This window comes from Salvelinus sp. IW2-2015, linkage group LG14, assembly GCF_002910315.2.
Source record: "Salvelinus sp. IW2-2015 linkage group LG14, ASM291031v2, whole genome shotgun sequence".
Lineage (NCBI taxonomy): Eukaryota > Metazoa > Chordata > Actinopteri > Salmoniformes > Salmonidae > Salvelinus > Salvelinus sp. IW2-2015.
The window spans coordinates 7,534,021-7,551,905 of record NC_036854.1 but is presented as its reverse complement, the minus strand read 5'-3'; the positions used below and the strand labels follow the sequence as shown (position 1 = coordinate 7,551,905).

The 17,885-nt window shown below is 45.2% G+C and overlaps 1 protein-coding gene across 2 annotated transcripts in view; it reads right to left on the bottom strand.

Moving 5' to 3' along the window:
• Positions 1 to 3,154: 3,154 nt before the first annotated feature.
• The window catches only part of LOC111973341 (protein eva-1 homolog A), a 167,803-nt gene continuing 153,072 nt past the window's right edge, over positions 3,155 to 17,885 (bottom strand). For both annotated transcript variants that reach the window (XM_024000676.3, XM_024000677.2), the window contains 2 exons: positions 7,720 to 7,899; positions 3,155 to 5,766 (listed from right to left, as the gene is read on the bottom strand). In XM_024000676.3, the coding sequence (XP_023856444.1) occupies positions 5,378 to 5,766; positions 7,720 to 7,899 (569 nt within the window). In that variant the 3' untranslated portion in view covers positions 3,155 to 5,377. The remainder of the gene's footprint in view (positions 5,767 to 7,719; positions 7,900 to 17,885) is intronic.

The following is a 17,885-nucleotide window of genomic DNA, read 5'->3' as shown; positions in this document are numbered from 1 at the left end:
GCTGGTCTCGGGAAAGCAGTATATCCTTCGCGTCAGACTCATTAAATACAAAATCTCCATCCAGTTCGAGGTGAGTAATCTCTGTTCTGATGTCCAGAAGCTCTTTTTGGTCATAATAGATGGTAACAGCAACATTATTTACAAAATAAGTTACAAACAATGCAAAGAAACAAACAACATAACACAGTTGGTTAGGAGCCTGTAAAAGGGCAGCCATCCCCTCCGGTTCACACAGGGAGATAGATATAATAGGAGGGGTGGTGACTTATATGTCCCGGGTTTCTCTGGTGTAGACGGGTTACTGTAAAAGCACTTTGTGACAATTGCTGATATAAAAAAATGCTTGATTGTATATTAAGTAAAAGTGATGACCTACTACCCATCATGTAGGAAGTAGCTGTGCCAACACTGGCAAGTGGCTGGGATGTCCCCCACAGAGTTCACCATCCTCTCCACCCTAAACATCTCCACCACTTCCACTCCCGCTGTTTGCGGTCTGCACCCCAGCTCCCACTGACCACAGACAGACCATACCTTAACCACACAACATGGTCAATACACCGTCAAATCGAACACAACTGAGAACACACAAGCTTTATAGAAGTGTAAACACACATCTCTCTCTCAAAAAAAAAGTTTATGAGTAGACTAAAACAACTGACACACATACACACAAAAAGGAGAGGAAGGTCATGTTTTCCGGGACGTTCTTCCTCAGAGGGAGCAGAGGTAGAGTAGCAGGTTAGAGCCCTCACACACTTACCCTTTCAGAGAGGACAGAGGGTACGACACGGTCTGCCTCCCCACTTCCTACACACACACACACACACGTCTCCATACTTCTTTCTCTCATATCTTTACCAGTAATGGCTGTACCACAGGGAGTGTTGTCAATAGCGCAATGGCTGTGTTCATGCAGTATAACAGACTGCAATTCTCTGTGACACGGAAGCTCTCCGCACTGCCAAAGCTGGCTCTCTCTCTGTTCACATCGTCCTAGATCTATCCACTGCCTTCGACACCGTGAAACATCAGATCCTGCTCTCCACCCTCTCAGGGCTGGGCGTCTCAGACTCTGCACTCTTGGATTGCATTCTGCCTGGCAGGCCGTTCCTACCAGGTGACGTGGAGAGGATCTGTTGCTGCACCACATATTATCACTGCTGGTGTCCCCCAGGGCTCTGTTCTAGGCCCTCTCCTATTCTCGCTATACACCAAGTCACTTGGCTCTGTCATATCCTCACATGGTCTCTCCTATCATTGCTATGCGGATGACACTCAACTACTTTTCTCCTTCCCCCTTCTGACACCCAGGTGGCAACACAAATTCTACATGCCTGGCCGATATCTCAACTTGGACGTCGGCCCACCACCTCAAGCTCAACAAGATGGAGCTGCTCTTCCTCCCGGTGAAGGCATGCCCGCTCAAAGACCTCTCCATCATGGTTTACAACGCCACAGTGTTGCCCTGTCAGAGTGCAAAGAACCTTGGTGTGACCCTGGACAACACCCTGTCGTTCTCTGCAAACATCAAAGCAGTGACTCGGCCTTGCAGGTTCATGCTCAACAACATCCGTAGACTAGTTGGACTACTGCAACTCGCTGTTGGCTGGGCTCCTCGCTTGTGCCATCAAACGCCTGCAACTTATCCAGGACGCTGCAGCCCGCCAGGTTTTCAACCTTTCCAGGTTCTCTGATGTCACCCCACACTCCACTGGCTTCCAGTCGAAGCTCGTATTCACTACAAGTCCATGGTGCTTACCTACGGAACAACAAAAGGAACTGCCCCTTCCTACCTTCAGGCTATGATCAAACCCTATACCCCAACCCGAGCACGCCGTTATGTCACCTCAGGTCTCCTGGCCCTCCCATCCCTATGGAAGGGCAGCTCCCGCTCACCCCGGTCCAAGCACTTCTCTGTCCTGGCACCTCAATGGTTGAACCAGCTTCTTCCTTAAGCTAGGAAATCAGAGTTCCTGCCCGTCTTCCAAAAACATCTGAAACCCTACCTCTTCAAACAGTATCTTAAATAATCTTCCTCCTCACCTCGACCCCCCCCCCCCCCAGATATAAAAACCCAGATATCAAATAAAAATGAACCAGCACTTGCACTTGAAAGGTTCCATTCCTTAGCTCTGGTCCATGGAATAGTGCGCATTCCTCCTCTAATAGTGGAGGAACGCGCCACATGCCCTGGACCAGAGCTAGTCGGTTTCTATGAATTGAGGATAAGCAGGAAATCAGCAGGGAAAATCAGCAGGGAAATCAAATCCAGTGGTAGTTTAAAGTTCATGTTTTTGACTTTGACCTCAATGGAATGGCTCGTTTACGAGGTGACTTGGAGGAGTCAAATATGCTTGGCATGTTGAACATAGCAGCAGAGGTATACGGCTTAATGGTTTTACACTGTCATTTGTAGACATTTTCTGTAGTAGCCCATTTCTAGTGTATCAAGTTGCAGCAAGTCCTGTTAATCATTCAAACAGGCTTATACAAGACTTCAATCATATGTAACAAGATGAGAAAATAGCTTATTATGCTCTCTATTTGTCGTTTCACATTAGGGTTTAATTTGCAATACAAAGAATGCCACTGCACGATCCGCATTCCAAGGGCATCAGAGCTCGATGTAGTCTTTTTGTTGCAATCGAACAAGTGTAGGCCACAGCGTGATAGATATCGACACGTTACATTTTTGTTGCAGGTTTTATTTTCCATGATCGGCTCAATGACTTGGCCCATAACATCCCGAAAGGTGCTTCCTGGCAAAAATGGCAAGCAAGTGACAATGTCCAGTGTTTACCGACATTGCTTGTAATATTGTAATAGTGTTTATTGTCCATTGGAAATAATGGACAATTACTGAACATAAACTATACGCATTGGCCAGCAGGATATTCACCTTTTATTTAATCAAACTCCCATGGAAATCTGGTTTAAATACGGTGATGTGACTAAGGAAACAGGAATAGTTTCAGTTGCCATGGGAAATATAAACAAAACCAACGTCACTCAAAAAAAATGCGCGAAAGTTGCATGTTTCGCCACCAGATGGCGCACAATCTTCATGATACACTGAACAGCGGTGATGTGGATCAAATATTTGTGTGAATTTACATAACTAGGTAAAAAAAAAACAAGATGAGTCAAGACCTTACTTTCAACACAGTTTATTCCAAGCACAGGAGTCATATTTTGGTCTCACTTACCAGCTATTGTATTGGCATATTTTCTGTCCCATTCAAATTGAAACACAATCTTTTTCAATAAAAAACATAAAGGATTGCAGTTGGAGTGAAGATTCTTCCCTGCCTTCTCATTTCACCTCTCAGTCAAGAAAATCCCAAACTTCTTATGATAAACCATGATTCCTACGGTTCACAACTGGACTGTATTGATAATAGCTTATATTATTAACAACATGATCGTTACAATAATACCTGACAGATAGCCCATCTTTTTGTGCTGTCTTGACAAGTCCTATGGCCACTGGCATGACAAAACTGATCCAGGGCCAGCCTCGCCATTTTCATGTGGACAACACACACACAAGCCTGTTTGACAAAGTGAGAAAAAGATTATTGCAATTGATTGATCGATTTTAATATAACAGCTTGACTGGGTTACCTTTTCCACCAATAGACATCCTTGTTGCCAGGTACGGCACTACACTGTGCATATTAAAACATATAAAAAATAAGCTTATTAAATCGCTTGACCTCTTCGAGGTGTTTTACATGGTGTTTTTTTATTTTATAAATGGGAAAGGGAAAGGGGGATACCTAGTCAGTTGTACAACTGAATGCATTCAACTGAAATGTGTCTTCCGCATTGAAACCCAACCCCTCTGAATCAGAGAGGTGCGGGGGGCTGCCATAATCAACATCCACGTCTTCGGCACCCGGGGAACAGTGGGTTAACTTCCTTGCTCAGGGGCAGAACGACAGATTTTTACCTTGTCAGCTCAGGGATTCGGTTACTGGCCCAATGCTCAATGCTCAAATGCTGACACATCTGGAGTATTGTATAGGTGCTGTATTGTATTTGCCTTTAATATCATAATGAATCAGATGACATGGACATGGGGGACCTGATCCTAGATCAGCACTCCTACAATGAGAAGCTTAATGAATTCGGGCCCCAATCCTCTTCTTAAGAAGCAAATAAAAACTACCATACACAGAAACAATAGGGGCTACATCCAAAACTGCACCCTATTCCCTATGTTGTGCACTAATTWTAGCCAGAGATTTGCCAGACCCTTATAAGGTTCTAGCCAAAAGTAGAGCAGTATAAAGGAACTAGGGTGCCATTTTGGACTCCCCTAGGATTGCATCCCTGAGGTGCCAGACAAGTTTTGATAACCGCAGTATAAAAATATATCATAATAATAACCGTAAAGAAAAAAAATACACAACAGTACAACTATTAAATATTATATAAAATAGATTTCATAAAATGTTTGAGAAGAATTTCAAAAAACACATTTTGGGTTCAAAGTTCAAAACACAGCGTTGGTTGACCATGGTCATTTTCCTCTTAAAGATTGTAACGTTGTTGGTCAACTGTCCCACTGTCCAATTTTACTGTAAGTGTTACGCTGTAAGTTTCACTTTGTGTAACGCTGTCCGTTTCACTTTGAGTGTCTTGATGTCCTTTTAACTGTAAGTGTTACGCCTCTCCTAAAGCCATTCGACCATTTGAATACTGGAGGGTGAGTGAGCATAAAGCAAGCTGCACGCTTTCAGATTTGCACAATTCTCAATTTCCACTAGGCAACACTGGAGTAACATTGGCAACTGTCCTTAAGTCACCTTTGACCTTTCAGGCTTCACAGTCTCAGTATCTCAAGATCCTCCACTTCAGGAGGGTGCGATGAGGTAAAATGTGAGGCAGTGCAGTTAGCTGACCTTTCACCTTCAGCCTCCACCAATGAGAGGCAGGCTCCGGGTCAAGCTTACCATGCTGAGATGTAGGAGCTTATTCTCACTGCATTAACAGAGTTTTTTTTTGCTTTACAGTGCCCACACGGACACAGACTGACAGACAGACAGAGGGGGATATTTATCCTTCCTGGTCTGCAAGCGTCACTGTGTTCCATCGTGCGGTTCCCAAACCCCCGCAGTCCAAAGTGGTCCTATTGTGATCATGCACACCTCCGAAAACCAGGTCCGGTGGTGGGGTCCCTTCCCCCTATCCCCAAACTCTAGTGGTGCATTTGTGGTCCTACACATCCCATCTCAAGTACTGCACTCCAACCTTCACAGCCCCCTTTCTAGATCTAGTAGCGGTTCATTTACGGTCCTCAATAATAGAGGTTGAGGCTCCGCGTCCCGGGTTCATCTAGATCTAGTAGTGGTTCATTTACGTTCTTGCCTCAATAATAGCGGTTGAGGCTACGCGTCCCGGGTATGTCGGGTTGACCATTCATCCAGATCTCTCGTATGATCCTCTCCCTCTCCTCCAGCCGCTGTGCCCGTTCCAGCTCTTCCGCAGACGTGAACACACTCATGTTGAGCGTGCGCTCGAAGCGGCGGTGGCGGCGCGCGGACAGATCCGACGTGGTTTCCCAGTCTGAGTCTGAGTCGCTGGAGTCCGATGAGGAGTCGGTGGGCCGCAGGCGGTTCTTGGTGGTGGTGCCGGGGCAGCGGCGGCGAGGCTGGCAGTCCGTGCGGCACGAGATCTGGACCACCAGAGCAAACAGGGTGAGGAAAAGGCCCAGGCACACGCCGCACACAAAGTAGAGCGCTGCACGCTCTGGGTGGTCTGTAGGGAGAGAGAGCAGGAGAGAGAGGGAGGGGGGGGGAGACAGAGAGAGAGAGAGAGAGGAGGGGAGAGAGAGAGATAAAAAGTCAAATACTGTCATATATAGAGCCAAATGTAGTTCATACATTTCAACATCTTTCCTTTGAAAGCAAAAACGAATTTAACTCTGACTTGCTCTGTCCGCTTTGCTGGATTTACTCATTCTGGCCTTACACAACTGCTCAGTAAATCATTTTGAACACAGAGAGGCACAGTTTGAAATGAAAGAATCTGTACTTCTGCTCCCATGACCACAGAGATTGGGACAAAAAATAGCGATTAAATCACTGGGGGAGATCACACAGGCAGATAGAGAGAAAGACAGAGGTAGATGGAGGGAGAGCGAGAGAGCGCTAGAGTGTGTGTGTGTAAGAGAGGGAGAGAAAGAGCATATAGAACATTTTACCTCACTGAAGTATCTACCTCACTTTTATATCTATTTTACATCTCTAAAGCTACAGCACCATGTCCCCTCCTGTATATGTTTGTGTGTATTTGTGCTAATCCCAGGGTTAAAGCAGGCTGCAATGCCTAGCCCTTAGGGCTATGTACAGTACTGTGGTGTGTGTACTGTATGTTTATTTGACTGTGTGTCCTGTATGTTTGTCTACCTCACCATGCAGTAACTGTGTTTATTTGTCCATACGAGTGGGAGGTAAAGGAACAGGAAATATCTCTCTCTCTCTCTCTCTCTCTCTCTCTCTCTCTCTCTCTCTCTCTCTCTCTCTCTCTCTCTCTCTCTCTCTCTCTCTCTCTCTCTCTCTCTCTCTCTCTCTCTCTCTCTCTCTCTCTCTCTCTCTCTCTCTCTCTCGTGACGGACAGGAACAGGCGTAATGTGTGTGCGGGCGCGTGTGAGAGAGAGAATGTGTGTGTGCCTGCGTGCATATACTGTATGTGTGTGTGACAGTGTTCATGCGTATGAGGGGGATTTTACAGGGGAAGCTATCTCTACTTTACATCTGCATTCCTCCGGTCCATATTTAGTAGCTCCTCTCAGTCACAGTGGAGAGGGAACCTCAATCGAGATTAGTGTCTGTACCACCCACATACAAACTAACAGAAACGATACACTGAAATGTCAATGTAAACCCACTACAGGGCCCGAGCATCAACAAGTGTTGATCGTAGCCCCTTTCTGTAGTCAAATGCCTAGTGCCCTCATGAGTGGAATGTTATTCATATTTTTCATAATTTCAAAATTAATAAACAATATTTCAAAATACATGCTGAAAATCTGGTATGTCTATGTCAAACGGTTTTGATATGTTTCAGTCCTCTGTGATGTATATAAAGTGTAATATTGGAGTGCAAACTCAAAATGGAATTACATTTCAACTCTATATCTGACCTGCTACCGGTGTCTTATTTTAAGAACCATGTGTGTGAGGTGTATACTTTGGTTTCAAAGTCAATTTGTTTAAGACTACCAGGAAACACTTTGTGTGACCTGATTTAGCCCACTGCAGTAAAAAGGTTCCTCAGACCCCAACCTTAAAAACCCCTTCTCTACCTCACTGTCATCTAAGAGATTGCGTGAATGTTTCTGTACATGCAAAGTTGTTATAATGTTGTGTGAATGTAGCTTTACATGCAAAGTCGCTGTAATGTTGTGTGAACCTGTACCTGCTCCGACGCTGTGGGATGCGTGAACGTTAAACCTGCTACAAAGGTGTACGTTGTGTGAATGTTGCTCTTGCTTTGTTGGTGTAACGTTGTGTGAACGTTGCTGTACTTGCTATGTTGGTGTAATGTTGCGTGAATGTTTTTGTACCTGCTTTATCGGTGTAGGTTGTGTGAGCACTGTCCTAGCTATGTTGCTGTAATGTTGTTTGAACGTTGAACCTGCTATGAAGGTATAAGTTGTGTGAACGCTGTACTTGCGATGTTGCCGTAACATTGTGAACTTTGCTGTACCTGCTATATAGTTGTAGGCTGCCAGTGAGCTACTGATAAGGGACATGTCGGCGCTGCCCGTTGTAGCATTGATCACAGGGTTCATGTCCGGCGGCCGGGCGGCTTTGTCCTCCACTCCTCCCTCATTTGTCTTCACCTCCCCAGAGTAGGAACCAAACTCCCTCCCGCGCTTCTTCTTTCCTGGGGGGATAGCAAACAGGACATTGACAATGATGATGTATATAAACCATGGATTGCTGATGCTATGTATTGGCCAATGAGAGGCTATAAAGCCACCAGCCGGCAATATTAAGATGTTTTTATTGTTGCATTCACCGGATAGGTGCGGTGAAATGTGTTGTTTTACAGGGTCAGCCATAGTAGTATGATAGGTACGGTGAAATGTGTTGTTTTACAGGGTCAGCCATAGTAGTATGATAGGTGCGGTGAAATGTGTTGTTTTACAGGGTCAGCCATAGTAGTATGATAAGGTGCGGTGAAATGTGTTGTTTTACAGGGTCAGCCATAGTAGTATGATAGGTGACGGTGAAATGTGTTGTTTTACAGGGTCAGCCATAGTAGTATGATAGGTGCGGTAAATGTGTTGTTTTACAGGGTCAGCCATAGTAGTATGATAGGTGCGGTAAATGTGTTGTTTTACAGGGTCAGCCATAGTAGTATGATAGGTGCGGTAAAATGTGTTGTTTTACAGGGTCAGCCCATAGTAGTATGATAGGTGCGGTAAAATGTGTTGTTTTACAGGGTCAGCCATAGTAGTATGATGGTGCGGTGAAATGTGTTGTTTTACAGGGTCAGCCATAGTAGTATGATAGGTGCGGTGAAATGTGTTGTTTTACAGGGTCAGCCATAGTAGTATGATAGGTAGGTGAAATGTGTTGTTTTACAGGGTCAGCCATGTAGTATGATAGGTGCGGTGAATGTGTTGTTTTACAGGGTCAGCCATAGTAGTATGATAGGTGCAGTGAAATGTGTTGTTTTACAGGGTCAGCCATAGTAGTATGATAGGTCGGTGAAATGTGTTGTTTTACAGGGTCAGCCATAGTAGTATGATAGGTGCAGTGAAATGTGTTGTTTTACAGGGCAGCCATAGTAGTATGATAGGTACGTGAAATGTGTTGTTTTACAGGGTCAGCCATAGTAGTATGATAGGTGCAGTGAAATGTGTTGTTTTTACAGGGTCAGCATAGTAGTATGATAGGTGCAGTGAATTGTTTGTTTTACAGGGTCAGTCATAGTAGTATTGAATAAGTAGTATGAATAGGTGCAGTGAAATGTGTTGTTTTACACGGGTCAGTCATAGTAGGACGGCACCTCACGCTGGCAGTGTACTGTGTTGTTTTACAGGGTCAGCCACAGTAGTATGATAGGTGCAGTGTAATGTGTTGTTTTACAGGGTCAGTCATAGTAGGACGATAGGTGCAGTGAAATGTGTTGTTTTACAGGGTCAGCCATAGTAGGACGTGTCAAACTCATTCCACGGAAGGCCGACTGTTTTCACTCCTTTCTTATACTTGATGAATAAAAGTTACTAATTAGTAAAGACCTCCCCACACCTGGTTGTGTAGGTATTAATTGAAAGGAAAACACTAGGTTCTCCATGGAATGAGGTTGACACCCCTGGGCTAATGCCATCATACTACAGGCCAGTGGTGCCCAACTTTGGTCCCGAGTACCCCCAACAGTACACAGTTTTATTGTAGCCCCGGATAAACACACCTGATTCAACTTGTCAACAAATCATCGGGCCCTCAATGAGTTGAATCAGGTGTATGCCATTATCAGCTGCATAATGGGTTCGCATGGCTGATATCATGAAAAGAAGAGTGAAAAATGAAATAAAACTAACTGGAGAGATTGAGACTGAACAAAAAGGTCATGTTCATTTGAGAATACAACAGAGAAACAGACATTAGAGACAGATGTAAAGTAGACGCCGACGAGTCGAGAAGCAGGTGGTGAGTTTAATAATAAACTCAGCAAAAAAAGATAATTCGTAAAAATCCAAATAACTTCACAGATCTTCATTGTAAAGGGTTTAAACACTGGTTCCAATGCTTGTTCAAAGAACCATAAACAATTAATGAACATGCACCTGTGAAATGGTCGTTAAGACACTAACAGCTTACAGACGTTAGGCAATTAATCTCACAGTTATGAAAACTTAGGACACTAAAGAGGCCTTTCTACTGACTCTGAAAAACACCAAAAGAAAGATGCCCAGTAACAACACCTGCACAGGATCGGTGAATCCAAACATCACACCTGCGGGAAAAGATACAGGATGGCAACAACAACTGCCCGAGTTACACCAGGAATGCACAATCCCTCCATCAGTGCTCAGACTGTCCGTAATAGGCTGAGAGAGGTTGGACTGAGGACTTGTAGGCCTGTTGTAAGGCAGGTCTTCACCAGACATCCCCGGCAACAACGTCACCTATGGGKACAAACCCAGCGTCAATGGACCAGACAGGACTTACAAAAAGTGCTCTTCACTGACGAGTCACGGTTTTGTCTCACCAGGGGTGATGGTCGGATTCGCGCTTATCGTCGAAGGAATGAGCGTTACACCGAGGCCTGTACTCTGGAGCGGGATCGATTTGGAGGTGGAGGGTCCGTCATGGTCTGGGGCGGTGTGTCACAGCATCATCGGACTGAGCTTGTTGTCATTGCAGGAAATACGTTACAGGGAAGACATCGTCCTCCCTCATGTGGTACACTTCCTGCAGGCTCATTCTGACATGACCCTCCAGCATGACAATGCCACCAGCCATACTGCTCGTTCTGTGTGTGATTTCCTGAAAGACAGGAATGTCAGTGTTCTGCCATGGCCAGCGAAGAACCCGGATCTCAATCTCATTGAGCACGTCTGGGACCTGTTGGATTGGAGGGTGAGAGCTAGGGCCATTTCCCCCAGAAATGTCTGGGAACTTGCAGGTGCCTTGGTGGAAGAGTGGGGTAACATCTCACATCAAGAACTGGTAAATCTGGTGCAATTCATGAGGAGGAGATGCACTGCAATACTTAATGCAGCTGGTGGCCACACCAGATACTGACTGTTACTTTGATTTTGACCCCCCCTTTGTTCAGGGACACATTATTACATTTCTGTTAGTCACATGTCTGTGGAACTTGTTCAGTTTGTCTCAGTTGTTGAATCTTGTCATGTTCATACAAATATTTACACATGTTAAGTTTGATGAAAATAAACATAGTCGACAATAAGAGGACGTTTCTTTTTTTGTTGAGTTTATAATGAACATGGAACGATACAAGAGTAACGTCTAGACATGAAACAGTCAATACTGCCTGGTGAATGGAACTAAGGGAGTGACAGATATAGGGGAGGTAATCAGTGAAGTGATGGAGTCCAGGTGTGTCTCATGACGAATCGCAGGTGCACGTAACGAAGGTGACAGGTGTGCGTAATGATGGCAGTCAGAGCCAGTGATTAGTAAACCGATGAGAGGAGGAGCGGGAGTAGACGTGACAGTACCCCCCCCCCCCCCTCCAGCCGCAGGACGACACCGGCCAGGGAGAAGAGGCTCCTTGTCTTGAGGGCGAGGAGCGGGCGAAGTTGGAAATCACAGATGTTGGGATTCAGAATGTCCTCCACCGGAACCCAACACCACTCCTCTGGACCGTACCCCTCCCAGTCCACCATGTATTTGAGCCGACACCCACGACATCGGGAGTCCAGTAGGGTTCTGACAGCATAGGCGGGACCACCCTCGATGTCCAGGGGAGGTGGAGGGGTGTTGTGGAGGACAGCCTCAGCCAGGGGACCTGGAACCACCGGCCTGAAAATGGAGACATTAAAGGAAGGTGAGATACCTTAGTCACTGGGGAGCTTTAATCTATACGTCACCTCGTTGACCCTTGAACAGCCCCACAAACCGGGGGCTCAGCTTCTTGCAGGGCAGGCGGAGTGGGAGGTTCCTGGTGGAGAGCCAGATGCGATCACCAGAATGGAACACGGGGAGCCTCCTTGTGGTGGCGATCCGCCTGCTCCTTCTGACGGTGGACGGCGCTGGAGTCTCACGTCAGCATCGCTCCACACTTCTGCGTGCCTGAATCACTCATCCACCGCATGGGGCGTTGGTCTGGCCCGGGGTCTATGAAGCCAGGGCCAGCTGATAACCCAGAACACAGGAAGGGAGTCAGTCCGGTGGAGGAGTGACATAATTAATTATGGGCGTACTCCTCCCAGGGAAGGAATCGGACCTACTCGCCCTGCTGGTCCTGGCAGTGGCTCCTCAGGAACCTCCCCAGCTCCTGGTTCATCCACTCCACCTTCTCGTTGGACTGAGGTCTATACCTAGAAGTGAGGCTGACCGTGACCCTGAGCTTCTCAATGAAGGCTCTCCATACCCGTGATGTGAATTGCGGGCCACGGTTGGAGACAATGTCCTCCGGAAGGCCATAATGCTGGAAGACCTGCTGGAACAGTGCCTCAGCGACCTGGAGAGCAGAAGGGAGACCAGAGAGAGGGAAAAATATAACGACAGGATTTGGAGAGTCTATCAGAGCCCCAGCTGTCTCCGTCTGCATCGCTCCGCCGCGGTGAGGCATGTGAACCCTACCTCCATAGGTTCAGGCTCTGATACAGAGTGTTCACTGAGGGAGAGAAGCAATGTGGGAACTGACGCTCCCGAAGTAGGTTATCCAAACGGAAGACCAGCGAGATGAGTGCGTCCAAGGAGAGGTTGTTGTCACGACATGACCGTTCCGTTTGGACATCCTCGCGCAGTCCTCTTCAGAATAGCGTAAGGGGCGCCGGCTCATTCCATCCTCTGGATGCTGCTCCTGTACGGAAAGTGAGTGCATACTTGGCAGCGGTCTGGTCATCCTACCGTAGTTGGAGTAGGCGCTCACCCCCCTCTGCCCTTCAGTGGATGATCAAAGAAACCTGTGAACAGAGCCATGAACCCCCATACACCTCCCGAGTGGGGCAGCGGTCTAAAGCACTGCATCTCAGTGCTATAGACAACACTACAGACCCTGGTTCGATCCCGGGCTGTATCACAACCGGCCGTGATCAGGACTTCCATAAGGCCGGAGTAGGCAGTCATTGTAAAATAAGAATTTGTTCTTAACTGGACTTGCCTAGTTAAATAAAGGTCAAAAAAATTATACTAATAATAAGCCAGCTCCTCCTCTCTCCTAGATGGCCGTAGCCCACACCAACACCTGCCCAGTGAGCAGACAAATAACTGTGGCAACCTAGGACCTCTTGGTGATGGGGGCTCCAATCTGGTGTGCAAAATAGAAGGAGCACTGGAGTAGGAAGCCACGGCCTTTAGATGGGGTTCCATCATATTTATTTGGGAGGGACAAACAGACGTCGCTGACCTGGGCAGACTCCTGAATGGACTGGTGTGCTGGGTCGACTGGTGGCAGAGTATCCTCAACTAGTGGAATGCAAAGCCTCTCGGGTATGTTCGAGACGTTGAAGAACCTCTTCCATAGCTGTCCCCAGTTGCGTAAGCTGGTCGTGGTGCTGACAAAGTAGGTATCCCTGTTCGTCGACCATCTGGGAGACAGTCCTGATTTCCTGCTGCTTCCATTTGTTGAGCCAGTATTCTATAGCGTAGATGCTGGGAGTCGAAAAGCAGGTGGTGAGTTTAATAATATAATGACCGGTACAAGACAAGCGTAACGTCTAGACATGAAACAGTCAATACTGCCTGGTGAATGGAACTAAGGGAGTGACAGATATAGGGGAGGTAATAAGTGAAGTGATGGAGTCCAGGTGTGTCTCATGATGAAGCACAGGTGCGCGTAACGAAGGTGCCAGGTGTGCGTATTGATGGTAGTCAGAGCCAGTGATTAGTAAACCGGCGAGAGGGGGAGCGGGAGTAGACGTGACAACAGATCCCCTCTTCATTGCAGGCTATTAGTAGGCTATAATTATTAAAACGTCTCTAGGGTACGTGGGACGGTAGCGTCCCACCTGGCCAACATTCAGTGAAATTGCAGAGCGCCAAATTCAAAAACAGAAATACTCATTATAAAAATTAATGAAGCATACAAGTGTTTTACATGGGTTTAAAGATAAACTTCTTGTTAATCCAACCACGGTGTCAGATTTCAAAAAGGCTTTACGGCGAAAGCATACCATGTGATTATCTGAGAACAGCGCCCAGCAGACAAATCATTACAAACAGTAACCAGCCAAGTAGGAGTTATACACAAGTCAGAAATAGAGACAAAATGAATCACTTACCTTTGATGATCTTCATATGGTTGCACTCAGAAGACATTCATTTACTCAATAAATGTTTGTTTTGTTCGATAAAGTCTCTTTATATCCAAAAACCTCRGTTTTGTTTGCGCGTTTTCTTCAGTAATCCACAGGCTCAAACGCAGCCACAACAGGTATACGAAAAATCCAAATTGTATCCGTAAAGTTAGTAGAAACATGTCAAACGATATTTAGAATCAATCCTAAGGTTGTTTTTAGCCTAAATAATCGATAATATTTCAACCCGGACAATAACGTCTTCAATATAAAAGGTAAACAAGAAAGGCGCGCTCTCGGGATTGCGCATGAAAAAGCTCTGTGACACTTTAGGGTCCACTCATTCAGACTATTCTTACTCCCTAATTTTTCTTAATACTAGCCTGAAACAATTTCTAAAGACTGTTGACATCTAGTGGAAGGCATAGGAAGTGCAATTTGAGTCCTAAGTCAATGGATACTGTAATGGCATTGAATAGAAAACTACAAAAATAAAAMAATCCTACTTCCTGGATAGYTTTTTCTCAGGTTTCGCCTACCAAATCAGTTCTGTTATACTCACAGACATTATTTTAACAGTTTTGGAAACTGTAGAGTGTTTTCTATCCAAATCTACCAATTATATGAATATCCTAGCTTCTGGGCCTGAGTAGCAGGCAGTTTACTTTGTGCACGCTTTTCATCCGGAGGTGAAAATAGTGCCCCCTACCCTAGAGAAGTTTCAAAGCATCATTTCAGGTGAACAATAAAAAGTCAACACCAAAAGTCGCCAACCTCGCAGCACTGATTTCTGATCTACTGGATGAGCAGACATCTGTGTCAGCCCAGCAATAACGCACTTGATTATCAACTAATTAGGTTTGATAAACCAGCTGTGTTAGTGCTGGGCTGGAACAAAAGCCTGCACACCCAGCAGGCCAACTATATTTTTGTTTACAAAATTTGCTAACATAGGTACACATATAATCCATGGTATACAAGGATATACCCMTAGTCTCTTGGGACATTCATTGGGACCCCTACATCTGCAGTCAGGTTTTCACAGCTCTCTGTATCTGAGGACAGAAAACCTCACAAAGAAACAGGCTGCATTATACTAAAATTGGACAGCACTAAATATTATGTTGCTATATAATATCTCTCTGTCCTCCTAGTTTTTCTCTCTAGGGACTGGAACTGGAGAATCTTTTCATAATGTCCTCCCACAAAGATACTTGCCCTATCGAGAGTAGCCTACTCTCCCTTCTCTGACAGCTGGAACGCCTAGCTTAACCTTTCACCCACTTCCGTGGCTGTTAGCTAGCTAGCTACCTAGCTTCAAATGCATTTCAGGTTACAACGATAAATACATCAACATATCGAGCTAACTAGCTAATATGAAGTTAGCTAGCTGGTGATATTTAATTCACTCGGCTACCTATAACGTATGTAATGTTAGCTAGCTGGCGAACAATACATTAGCAGCTCGTTTGAGTTAGCCTGCACACATATTTTTTTTTTTTTTTTTTTTTTACCTTTATTTTACTAGGCAAGTCAGTTAAGAACAAATTCTTATTTTCAATGACGGCCTAGGAACAGTGGGTTAACTGCCTGTTCAGGGGCAGAACGACAGATTTGTACCTTGTCAGCTCGGGGATTCGATCTTGCAACCTTTCGGTTACTAGTCCAACGCTCTAACCACTAGGCTACGCTGCCGCCCCACACATAGTTCCTGTAGCTGTCATTTTCTAAATAGATTTACTTTCTTGAATAGGTTCTCCCACTGCCTACATTTTCTGGGTCCTTAGAAAAACAAAATAATGGTCAATCTACCAGAAGTTTTGGGTGGTAGAAAAATACAGTCAGCCATGTGGACGATTGGAGGGCTTCCCCACCAGACTGATTCTGGTCTTTGGTCTGCTCCTTGGTCTGACTGACGTTGAGGGAAGAGAGTCACATCACTACACGAAAATATCTATTAGGGGAATTTCAGGAGACATTTCCGGAGTCTGCTGAATTGTGTTCCATCCATTTACAGCTGGAAACAACTGCATATGATCATATTGAGTACTCTCACAGTTTAAACTGCTTTCACAATACACAATATTTGCCACAAATGTCATGTTCGACATCGACTCTCGAGAAAATTGTGCAGTGTACGCGGATTCAGACTCTTTAAGTTTAGGTTTTCTAAACTAAAGGTGAGCTGAGGTTGAGTTGTTTGAGTAGTAGTTGAGCCCACGATTATCTGATTACTTAGCTCCATAATGAACACTGTGCAGAGGTCCCCTGAATTGACTTATCCAACAAACGGTCTGCATAAGTCTGTATATCCCCTCTGTACTTAGCCATATGAAGAGTAGAGGTGGGCTCACTCTATAATCCAACACTGACATGTGAAACAGACCTGGTCTACGTCTGTCTGTGTGCTTCAGTGAAAACACAACAACTCCACCAGACAGCGGGGATAAACATAGCGATGGAGGGTAGAGACTTAAATCAACCCAACTGAGCGGAGGGTCTGTGTGTGTGTACACTCAAACCGCCTAATTGCAGGATCTGTAAGGTGTGTCAGGCACACAGCCTTTATCTGATATATGTAGTTTAGAGTGTGGAACTGCTTGACTGAGTAGGTAAGTGTTTCCACCTGGACCGAATGCAGTGTAACACATTGGCTCACATTCAACCGGTACATCACAGACCAGTACCTATTAGGCATAAAGAGGGATATACTGCTCTTTTATAGAATAAGGTCTGGAAAATATATGGATCGAACAGAGATATTTGATCGTTTCAAAAGAATATACACTATGTACAAAACATTAGGAACACCTTCATAATYTCGACTCGTACCCCTTTTTGCAGCCTCAATTAGTTGGGGCATGGAGTTCCACAGGGATACTGGCCCATGTTGACTCCAATGCTTCCCACAGTTGTGTCAAGTTTGCTGGATGTCCTTTTGGGTGATGAACCATTCTTGATACACACGGGAAACTGTTGAGCGTGAAGAATCCAGCAGTGTTGCTGTTCTTGACACACTCAAACCGGTGTGCCTGGCACCTACTACCATACCCCATTAAAATGCACTTAAATATTTTGTCTTGCCCACTGAATGGCACACATACACAATCCATATCTCAATTGTCTCAAGGTTTAAAAATCCTCCCCTTCATCTACACTGATGGAAGTGGATTTAAAAAGTGACATCAATAAGGGATTATAGCTTTCACTTGGATTCACCTGGTCTGTCTATGTCATGGAAAGACCCAGTGTTCCTAATCTTTTGTACACTCATTGTATGGAGCATGTACTATTGTTATCCCTTGCTTCATGCAACAAAAAAAGTAAACTAAAAAAAGTGATAGATGACATGGAAAGATTTGGCCAACTTACGATTAATGGAGAAAGTGTGGTTGCCTTCCTAGATTTGCGATCGAAACCGCTTTTTCCCAGAAGGGTGGCGTGAGTGAGGCTAGTGTGCGTGTGTTTCAAGTTGTAGTGTCGTGTGCACAAGTACAGTGAAATACCTTTCTCTCAAGCTCTTTCCCAACAATGCAGTAGTCAATATCCATAGGACTATAAAGTAAAGTAAAACCAAAACACACAACGAATAGAACATGAGAAAGTAGCTAAGCTATTACAGAGTCAGTGCCAATACCATATTTACAATGCGCAGGGATGCTGGAGTGGTAGGGGTAGATATGTATAGGGGCGAGGTGACTAGGCATCAGAATATGATCAGCGGAGTAGCAGCGTATATGTGTGTAAAGTCAATATGGATGTGTGTGCATGCTAAGTGTGTGTGTGTGTGTGTGTATTTGAGTATCAGTGTGAGTGTGTGTGTGTGTGTGTGTGAGTGAGTGTGTATAGTCCTGTGAGTGTGCATAGAGTCAGTGCAAAGATATAAATAAAATAAAAGGGTAAATGCAGATTGACCGCGTAGCTATTT